The sequence below is a fragment of the Ornithorhynchus anatinus genome, chromosome 19 (genome assembly GCF_004115215.2).
Source record: "Ornithorhynchus anatinus isolate Pmale09 chromosome 19, mOrnAna1.pri.v4, whole genome shotgun sequence".
NCBI lineage: Eukaryota > Metazoa > Chordata > Mammalia > Monotremata > Ornithorhynchidae > Ornithorhynchus > Ornithorhynchus anatinus.
Genome location: NC_041746.1, coordinates 14,815,808 through 14,826,551, shown reverse-complemented (window position 1 = coordinate 14,826,551; position 10,744 = coordinate 14,815,808). Strand labels below are relative to the sequence as shown.

Here is a 10,744-nt window from a genome sequence, read left to right as displayed (position 1 = left end):
TAAGCCCGAATCTCCCCCAGTGCATGGTACAGTGCTTTGCACACAGTGAGTGCTTAAGAAACACCCCTAGCATTAGCGTGGCTCAGTGGAAAGAGCATGGGCTTTGGAGTCAGTGGTCATGGGTTCGAATCCCAGCTCGGCCACTTGTCAGCTGTGTGACTTTGGGCAAGTCACTTAACTTCTCGGTGCCTCAGTTACCTCATCTGTAAAATGGGGATTAAGACTGTGAGCCCCACGTGGGACAATCTGATTCCCGTGTCTACCCCGGTGCTTAGAACAGTGCTCGGCACATAGTAAGCGCTTAACAAATACCAACATTATTATTATTATTATACCCAACAATGCACGTTCAATAAATACTCTCGTTACTACTATTTCTCATCTCAAATAAGCACCCCGAACCTTCTGAGTAATGAGAAATCCCCTCATCACAACCCCAGCACCCTTTTACTTTCACCCTCTTTTTTTTTAATGTTTTTTTTTAAGCGATCACTATGTGCCAGACACTGTGCTAAGTGCCGGGGTAGATGCAAGCTAGTTCCACTGACAGTCTTCATCTCAGCTTTATAGTCAAGGTGACTGAGGCACGTTGCCCAGAGGTCACACGGCAGACAACCTGATCATCTCGTAATCTACCCCGGGAGCTTAGAACAGTGCCTGGCACCTAGTAAGTGCCTAAGAAATACCATTAAAAAAGGCCAAAAAAAGTGGCAGGATCAGAATTAGAACCCAGGTCCTACTGACGCTGGGAGTCTAGGCCACTCTGCTTCTCAACCCTTCCCAGCCCCTCACCCTCTACCTGCAATCAGTCGTATTTATTGAGCGCTTACTGTGTGCAGTGGACTGTACTAAGCACTCGGGAAAGTAGGAGGAACATTCCCTGCCTGCAACGAGCTCACGGTCTAGAGGGATCCTGGATTCCTTCATTCTGTCGTATTTATTGAGGGCTTATTATGTGCAGAGCACTGTACTAAGCGCTTGGAACGCCCAGCTCGGCCTCCAATTCAGTTTGGCGCCCCAGGGCCCTTCTTTCCCCCAGCACCCCTCTTTCCACAGTCACCCCCTCTCCCAGGAGGTGGCTGGACTCGACATTCAATCAATCGCATTTATTGATCATTTACAGCGTACAGAGCACTATAATAAGAAGGATGATGGTATTTGTTAAGCGCTTACTACGTGCCAAGCACTGTTCTAAGCGCTGGAGTAGATCCGAGGTCAGCAGGTTGTTCCGCAGGGGGCAGTCTTAATTGTCATTTTACAGATGAGGTAAGTGAGGCACAGAGAAGTGAAACGACTTGTCCAAGGTCACACAGCTGATAAGCGGCGGAGCCGGAATTAGAACCCACGTCCTCTGACTCCAAAGCCCGGGCTCTTGCCATTGAGTGGCGCTGCACCGTACTAAGCGCTTGGGAGAATTCAATAGAACAGGGTTGGTAGACACACGTTCCAAGGCTGGCTGGATCTGGGGGTGTCTGTCAGCAGAGGCTCTTCCCGGCCCCGCCCCACCTCCCGCCAGCTCGCTGTCCGAGTGGGGAAACTGAGGCAGGGCACTTAATACCCATCATCCCTCCCTGGGTCTGACCCGTCTAATTTCTACCTACCCCAGCTCTTAGAACGGTGTCTGATGGATAATAAGTGCCTGGCAAATGCTATAATTAAAATAAGCACTTCACAAATACCACAATTAATTATTATAATTGTAGCATTGGTTAAGTGCTTACTATGAGGAGCCCCTGGAAGTGGCATCCTGGACCAATCAATGAACGTTTAGCAGCATGGCCTAGTGGCTAGAGCACGGGCCTTGGAGTCCGAAAGACCTGGGTTCTAATCCTGTCTCCGCCCCAGTCTGCTGTGTGACTTTGGGCAAGTCACTTCACTTCTCTGGGCCTCAGTTACCTCATCTGTCAAATGGGGATTAAGACTGCGAGCCCCAGGTGGGACAGAGACTGCGTCCAACCTGATCATCTCATGTAATAATAATAATAATGTTGGTATTTGCTAAGCGCTTACTATGTGCAGAGCACTGTTCTAAGCGCTGGGGTAGATACAGGGTGATCAGACTGTCCCACGTGGGGCTCACAGTTTTAATCCCCATTTTACAGATGAGGGAACTGAGGCTCAGAGAAGTGACGTGACTTGCCCACAGTCACACAGCTGACAAGTGGCGGAGCCGGGATTCGAACCCCTGACCTCTGACTTCCAAGCCGGGGCTCTTTCCACTGAGCCACGCTGATGTAGCTATGCCGGCGCTTGGAATAGTGCTTGACACATAGTAAGCGCACAACACATATCATCATCTTCATCATGCGCAGAGCGCTGTACTAAGCGCTTGGGAGAGCATACTACAACAGAATTGGCCGCTCGGGGAAGGGGAAAGACAGAGACCAGGCGGTCCACCCCGACCCCACAGAGAGTGAGGCAGGAAAAGGATCCTGGGCGTTGGGCATACGGACCATCCCCCACCCCCTCCGGGTGCCTTGTAATAATAATAATCCTCTAATGAATAATTAGTGATAATTAACAAGCAGAGACACACCTCGCCTGGCCTGGGGTGTTTCCGGGAAGGGGAAAAGTGAGGCTGGAGCTCCTTGGGTGGTGTTTGGGACACTCATTAAGTATTTACTATGTGCCGGGCACTGTCCTAAGGGTTGGGGTAGGTGGAACGTAATCAGGTTGGACACCATCCCTGTCCCGCGTGGGGCTCCACGGATTTAATCCCCATTTTCCAGATGAGGTAACTGAGGCCCAGAGAAGCGATTTGCCCAAGGCCTCACAGTAGACAGGTGGCGGAACCGGGATTAGAACCCGGAGCCTCTAGGCCGCAGGGATTCCCAAGCCTGGCCTCCGGGCCCCAGCCTCTGCCCGCTCACGGACACAAAGACGAATAAGACTCTGGACGTTAAAGCTCACCAGGAGGGGCCCGATCCCAAACACAGGATGTGCACTCACACCCGTAGACAGACACACAAACACAGAAATGTCCCCGGAGAATACCACGTCCACGCCTACGTTTGACTCGAAGTTTCACGGGGGGCAGGAGGGGAGGGAGTGAGTCACCCCATGGGGTGGCTGCGTGGACAGGGAATTTGGGGGGTCAGGGCAGGCTGGGGTGGGGAGCACCCCCGTTTTTCCAGCACTTCGCCCATCCAGTCGGCCCCCGGGAGAAAGGGGGAGTCTCGTTTATTCGAGGATTTTACTATCCCACAGTGGGACGGGGCGGGTCCTGGGTCCCTCGGCACAGAGCAGTGTTCTAGGCAGGAATTTACAGCCCCAAAAGGATTTATTTATCCCAAGCCTCCCCTCTCCTCCCCAACGTCCTCTCTCTCTCCTGTTCTTTTTATGGAATTTGTCCAGCACTATGTGCCAGGCACTACACTAGATACAGGCTAATCAGGTTGGACACAGACCTTGTCCCACAGGGGGCTCACAGTCTTAATCCCCATTTTACAGATGAGGGAACTGAGGCACAGAGAAGTTAAGCCGCTTGCCCAAAGCCGCAGACGAGTGGCGGGGCCGGGTTTAGAACCCGCGACCTCTGACTGCCAAGCCCGTGCTCTTTCCTCTAAGCCAAGCTGCTTTTCAGCTTCCTCTGGCCTCTGGCTTTGTGTCCTTCCCTCTCCGGTCCAGTCTGGGGTGAGGGGGGAACAGGAATGGTGGCCGGAAGGTGAGGCCGGATCTGTGGGCAGGGATTCCCGACCATCTCCGGAGTCTCCGGTTTACTACACGGAGGGAAGTGGACTCCTGAGTCAGCAGCGGGGAGTGGCTCTTCCCCCCACAATTTTTTTTTTTAATGGCATTTTGTTAAGCGCTTACTAGGATCCAGGCACTGTACAAAACGCTAGGGGTAGATACAAGTTAATCAGGTTGGATACAGTCCACGTCCCACCTGGGGCTCCCAGTTTTCATCCCGCTTGTCCAGATGAGGTAACGGAGGCCCGGAGGAGTGATTTGTCCAAAGTCACGCAGCAGACAAGTGGCAGCGCCGGAATTAGAACCCAGGTCCTCCTTCTCCCTGGCCCGCGCTCTTTCCGTCCTCTTCCCTCTCTCCCCCAGGTCCTTTCCTCCCTCCTTCTCTCCTTCCTCTTTTCCCTTCTCTCCCTCTCTAAACAGCAAGGCCTAGTGGAGGCAGAAGGTCGTGGGTTCTAATCCCAGCTCTGCCGGCCCGGGGTGAGCCACCTCACTTCTCTGGGCCTCAGTTACCTCATCTGTAAAATGGGGAATCAAGACGGTGAGCCCCGTGAGGGACAGGGACCGAGTCCAACCTGATGATCTTCCATCTACCCCAGTGTTTAGGACAGTGCCTGGCACATAGTAAGCGTTTGACAAATACCGTAATTATTATTATTATTCTCCCCTCTCTCCCTTCATCTCCTTCTCCTCCCCTCTTCTCCCTCCCTCCCCTTTCTCCCCTCCCCAAAGTGTTGCCCCACTGGTGGACCCATGGAGGCTTCTCCGGCCAGGCCTGGGGCAGAGAAGGGCGGACCCACGGATGGACGGATGGACAGCCGCGGGGAGCGGTGCCTGCCCGTCTCTGCTGTCCCTCGGTGGGTGCCTGGGGGGAAGGAAAAAGGAAAGGAAAGGATAGGAAGGGGAAGGAGGAGAGTGGAGGGAATGGAAGGGAAGAGAAAGGAAGGGGAGGGCAAGAAGAAGAGGGGAAGAGAAGGGTGAGGAAGGGAAGGGAAAAGGAAAGGGAGGGAAAAGGAAAGGGATAGGGTGTGGAGGGGGACTGGAGTCAGGATCCAAAGAAGGAACTGAAAAAACTCATTTAGGGAAATCACTTACCTCCAACTCCTTGGTTCTCTCGCTCTCTCAACACAGCCGTCCCCTTTCCCCATTCCCCCACCCTGTGCCCAGCAGCGCTGCGCACCGGACCCCGGATTTCTTGAGCCCCCGAAACCGGTTCCCCAGCCAGCCCACCCTGGCCCCAGACTGACCCCCGGCCTGCCGTCTCCCTCGAGGGCCGAGTGGTGGGCAGGGACAGGGAGTCTGTCCAGGCCCAGACCAGGGGCAGAATTCATTCACGGGACTAGGGGCCAGGGGCCGGGGATGGGGCCGGCCGGGATCACCCCTTAAGGTGCCCGCGGGCCAGAAGACCCCGGGGGCTGGCAGCCCAGTGAGAGGGGCTGCCCGGGCTGGCGGGTTTCTCTGCTGGACCCTCCTCCGGGACAGGACAGGAGCCGGGGACCCGGGGGGAGCTGGGGGCCAGGGTGAGGAGAAGGAAGGGACTCTGCTTTTTGATGTGAAGAAATATTAAGAAGCATCGCAGAAAAACGACATTCAATTCAGCCACCAGCCGTGGTGACCGAGTTCCTTCTGCCCTCTGGGGGCCAGTGGGAGCCCGGGAGGAGAGCAGGCTTCCTGCTTCCCGCAAGATGCCTGACTACTCCCTTTCCCCTCATACCCCCACCCTCGACTATTTCCTAGTCCCTGCTGCTGGCCAGGAGACTGGGGTCCGCTCCTCCCCCATTTAGACACCCCTCTGTACTTGGCACATAGTAAGTGCTTAACAAATACCATCATCATCATTATTATTATTATTCCCCCATATAGACATCCCCTGACTCCCCTCCCCCCTTCTTCCATAGACCCCCCTGAGTCCCCTCTCCCTGTCCCCCAAGTAAACACCCCCCTGACTCCCCTCTTTTATGGTATTAAACACTAATAATAATAATAATTGTAGTATTTGTTAAGCACTTACTACATTCCAGGCATTGGGTGGCTACAAGCAAATCAGGTTGGACACAATCCCTATCCCACATGGGCCTCGCAGTCTTAATCCCCATTTTGCGGATAAGGGAATTGAGGCACAGAGAAGTGAAATGACTTAATAATAATAATGATAGTTTGTTAAATGCTTCCTATGTGTCAACCCCTGTTCTAAGCACTGCGGTAGACACAAGGTCATCAGGTTTCCCACGTGGGGCTCACAGTCTTAAACCCCATTTTACAGATGAGGTAAGTGAGGCCCAGAGAAATGAAGTGACACAGCTGATAAGTGGCAGACCCGGGAGTAGAACCCAGGTCCCAAGTCCATGCTCTATCCACTTGGCCATATTGCTTCTCCGATCCTTTGGCTGCCATTTTACTGGCTCAAAGAGACCCCAGTGAGATCTCTAGTGAATCTGGAGCTAGAGAGCCCACCGCAGGATCGCAGTCAGAGGAAATGAGCTGAAGCAGGAGGGACTAAAGTTAGACACGAGGCATAATTTCCCAACAGTGAAGGGGGGGAGGGCCTATTTTCTCTATCTACATTTAAAACCCAGGCCTGATTTTAACGCTCCATGACGGTCTTTCTTGGGGGAGGGTCCATGTGGAGAGACTGAGGCACCACCCCCTTCTAAGGGAACTGAATTAATAGTAGTAGTAATTTATCAATCAATCAATCAATCATTTATTGAGTGCTTACTGTGTGCAGAGCACTGTACTAAACTCTTGGGAGAGTACAATATGACAGAGATGGAAGACATGTTCCCTGCCCACAAGGAGCTTACAGTCTAGAATAGTAGTAGTATTTATTGGACACCCACTTGATGTGGTGTCCTGTACTAGGCGCTTGAGAAATTCAGAATCACAAAGGGACACGATTCCAGCCCCCAAGGAGCTTCCACGCCTTAGTCTGCTAGTCGGGGCCTGGGCTGGGAGAAGGGACCTTTGGGCTTTAATCCTGGCTCCGATACCCCGGGGGACATTGGGCCAATCCCCGGTTATCCCAGCTGGCACCATGGCAAGACCAAACCGAGCCTTGTCCGGCAATGCTTGGGAGAAGGGGCCAGGAGGGGCCGGAGGGGGAAATGCAGGTGGGAGAAGAGGGAGAGAGGACTCGGGATTTCCCAGGAGACTGGGGGCCCTTGGACAGAGAGAAGGAGGCTCAGACCCGACTTCTCTCCTTCCTCTGGGCGTCAGGAACGGTCACCAAGGTGCAGGATCTCCCTCCTCCAGGTCCCACTCTCCCGAGCCTCGCCCACACCCATGCTCCCAGGGAGGTCGCGGTCTAAGCGCAGAGACCAGTTTAGGTCGAGCTCAAAGGTCAGGAGGTTGTGGAGTCCAGGGGAGCTCCCTTCAGCTCCCTCAACTCCATAAGGGACCCATCACTTGCCCCGCTGAGGGCTCACTTGTGAGTTTGATGACTGGAAAAGAGGCCTCCGGTGCCTGGTCTTGGCCCATCCTCTGTGTCCCTTCTTTCTGGCCTCTGGGTCCCTCCTCCCCAGACAGCGTCCCTTCCCTCCACCTTCTGGCCTCCGTGTCCCTTCTCTCCAACCTCCGTGCCCCTTCCCTCCGGCCTCCGTGTCCCTCCTCCCCCGCCCCCGTGTCCTCTTCCCCAGGCCTGGGCCCGCGGCGGCAGTGTCTCTGCCCGACCGGCCCCCTGGACCCCCCTAAGCGTCTGGGGGGCGGCGCAGGTTGAGGGCGAAGAGCAGGCAGCTCAGCAGCGCCCGGCGGGTGTCCTCGGACCTCAGGCGGCGGGCGAGGCGGTGGACCAGGGGCAGGAGGTGCTGGCGGGCGAGGCGGGCGGCGGGCAGCAGAAGGCGGGACAACAGGGTGCGCAGCAGCAGCGGGAGCAGTGGGGCTGGCATGGCGACCGCAGGGTGGGCTAGGACTGGGGGCCGCCACCTGGGGGAGATCCCTTATTAGTCTCTTCTCCCCTGTGGCCCGTCCCCCACCCCCAACCCTCAATCCATCGATCAGTTGACCCTACTGAGCGCTTACTGGGTGCAGAGCACCGTAACGATAAGAATTAGGGTGCTTCTTAAGCGCTTACTATGTGCCAGCACTGCTCTAAGCACTGAGGAGGTAAGTGACTGGACCAAGGTCACCCAGCAGACATGTGGTGGGGCCGGAATTAGAACCCAGGTCCTTCTGACTCCTGTGCTTTATCCACTAAGTCACGCTACTTCTCCACTGTACTAACCCCCACTTGTCAGGGGCCAGTAGGTGCCAGGAAGAGGGTGAGGGGGCCCAGGAGGTAGAGGAGAAGGAGTTAGGAGGCTCCTTGCAGCATCCCCTCAGTTGCATCTCTTACCTGTGATTTATTTTAGTGTCTCCCCCACTGGACTGGAAACTCCTCAGGGGCAGGGATCTCGACTGTGATCTCCCAAGCAGGTAGTACAATGCCCTGTACATATTAAGCGCTCTATAGACCCCATTGATTTATTGCTGCTCAGCTTGCCTTTCCCCCCAGCTCCCAACCCCGAGTTCAGAGCAGCAGCATGGCCTAGTGACTACAGCACCAGGAGTAAGAAGGGCCTGGGTTCTTATCCTGGCTTTGCCACTTGTCTGCTGTGTGGACTTGGGTAAGTCCCTTAATAGCTCTGTGCCTCAGTCACCTCATCTGTAAAATGGGGATGAAGACTGTGATCCCTATGTGGGTCAGACCGTGTCCAACCCGATTTGCTTGTATCCACCCCAGCGCTTAGTAGAGTGCCTGGCACATAGTAAGCACTTAACAAATACCATTATTATTATTATTATTATTATTACCATTCCCCACTAGTGACAGTGCTTTCCTCCCCAGGGCCTAACTCTAGCTCCCCTCTCTAGCCCCGGCCCCTTCTTCCAGCAGCCCCAGCCCTGCCCTGGCATCCCCAGACCTCCCAGCCCCTTCCCCTTGACCAGGGAACCCCCTCATCCCAGCCTGCCTTGTCTCCACTCACCAGGCTGGCTGGCGTTCTCTCTCTCTCTCACTCCCGTCCCTCGTGGGCTGGACGGACACGACCGTTTCCTGGGTTGTGGCTGGACTTTCTCTGGGGGAACGCAGAGGGGTCGGGGTGGGAGGATGGAGGGATGCAGAGGAGCAGCTGGGCTAGCAGCTGCTGGGGACAGTCGGGGCTGGGGGTTGGGAGGAGGGAGGAGGCAGCTGGGCCGGGTCCCATTTCATGGCCAGAGATGACATAGCTGGGGAGGGGATCCCCTTTCTACCCCTACCCTGCCCGCTTTACCCCAGGGACTTCCAGGGGGGCAAACAGTCAGAAATACCCAAGTGCGTTCTCTCTCTCCCTTTTTTCTCTTCCTCTCCACTTTCTCTCTCTCCCTCATCCTCTCTTCCTCCCTCTTTTTCTCCCTCCCATTCTTTCTCTTCCTCCTTTCTCTCTCTCCCTCATCCTCATTTCTTCCTCCCTCCTTTTCTTTTTTGCTTCTTCCTCTCTCTTCCTCCCTCCTTTTATCCTTCTCTTCCTTACTTTCTCTCTCCTTCCTTTTCTTTCTTCTCTTCTCCTCACTCTCCCTTTTTCTCTCTTCTTCCCTTTCTCTCTCCCTCATCCATTCGCTCTTCCTTCCACTTTCTCTCTCCTTTCTTTCCTTTCTCCTCCTCTCCTCACTCTCTCTCCCTTTCTCCCTTACATCCTTTCTCTCTTCCTCCCTTTATCTCTCTCCCTCTTCCTTTCTTTCTCTCCCTCTTCCTTCCTCTTTTCCTCCCTCTTCCTTTATCCCTAGCTCTTCCTCCCTTTATCTCTCTCTCCCTCTTCCTTTCTCTTTCTCACCTCCCCCGTTTCTTTTAATGGTATTTGTGAAGCGTTTACTATATGTCAAACACTGTTCTAAGCACTGGGGTAGATATGTTCATTAGGTTGGACACAGTCCCTGTCCCACAGGGGGCTCACAGTCTAAGTACAAGGGAGAACAGGAGAACTGAGGCACAGAGAAGCAATGTGACTTGCCCAACGGGCCCAAGCATTTGGCAGAGTTGAGATAGAACCCAGATCTTCTGACTCCCAGGCCCATGCTTCCTCCCTTTCTTTTTCTTTTTTCACGCTCCCTCTCTTCCTCCCTTTCTTTTCCTCTCTCTCCCCTCTCTCTCTTTCTTCCTCCCTCATTCCTCGCCTGACTCCCTCCCTTCATATACACACACTGAGCTACCATAATTTGAAGATTCACATACAGACACACGCCGTCCCACACAGAGAAACATTTGCATCCACTTACTCGTGCACCTACACACCTCTTGACACAAGCCACTGACCACAGTCATAACAAAACTCACAAACTCACAGTGAAACGCATCACCCCAGCCTGTGATTCTGATCCCCAGGACTCCGCCTCAGCCTCTTTCTATTTTAAGTGATTTTTTTTATTGTATTTGTTAAGTGCCTGCTATGATTCAGGCACTGTCCTAAACGCTGGGGTAGACACAAACAAATGAGACTGGCACAGTCCACGTCCCACTTGGGGCTCACAGTATTAGTCCCCATTTTACAGATGAGGTACCTGAGGCACAGAGAAGTTAAATGGCTTGCTCAAGGTCACACAGCAAAGAAGTGGCGGAGCTGGGATTAGAACCCAGGTCTTCTGACTCCCAGGCCTGTGCTCTTTCCACCTGGCCATGCTGCTGCTTCACAATACTATATATCTTTAAGAAAAGAAAAGCTCCAAAGAGGCAAGGAGGTCCTAGAAGAGCAAACCAACCTAATCAATCGTTGATAGTATTTATTGAGCATTTACTATGTTCAGAGCACTGAGGTAAGTGCTTGGGAGAGTACAGTATCACAGGGTTGGTAGACACATTTCCTGCCCACGACAAGCTTAATCAGTTGAGCGCTTACTGTGTGCAGAGCACTGTACTCACCGTTTGGGAGAAATACAATATAACAGAGTCGGTAGGCATGTTTCTTGCCCACAGGGAGCTTACGATCTAAAGGGAGAGACAGAGATTAAAATAAAGGACAGGTATATAGGTGAGTGCTGCGGGCCTGAGGGTGGCCTGAATCAAAGGTGCAAATCCAAGAGCGAGGGCAACGCAGAAGAGAGAAGAGAG

The 10,744-nt window shown here is 53.8% G+C and overlaps 1 protein-coding gene across 1 annotated transcript; it reads right to left on the bottom strand.

Moving 5' to 3' along the window:
• Window positions 1-7,373: 7,373 nt before the first annotated feature.
• Window positions 7,374-7,571, bottom strand: MYMX (myomixer, myoblast fusion factor). Its single transcript, XM_029047058.1, has one exon. It carries the CDS (start codon window positions 7,569-7,571, stop codon window positions 7,374-7,376), a length of 198 nt encoding a protein of 65 aa, XP_028902891.1.
• Between the last annotated feature and the right edge of the window lie 3,173 nt (window positions 7,572-10,744).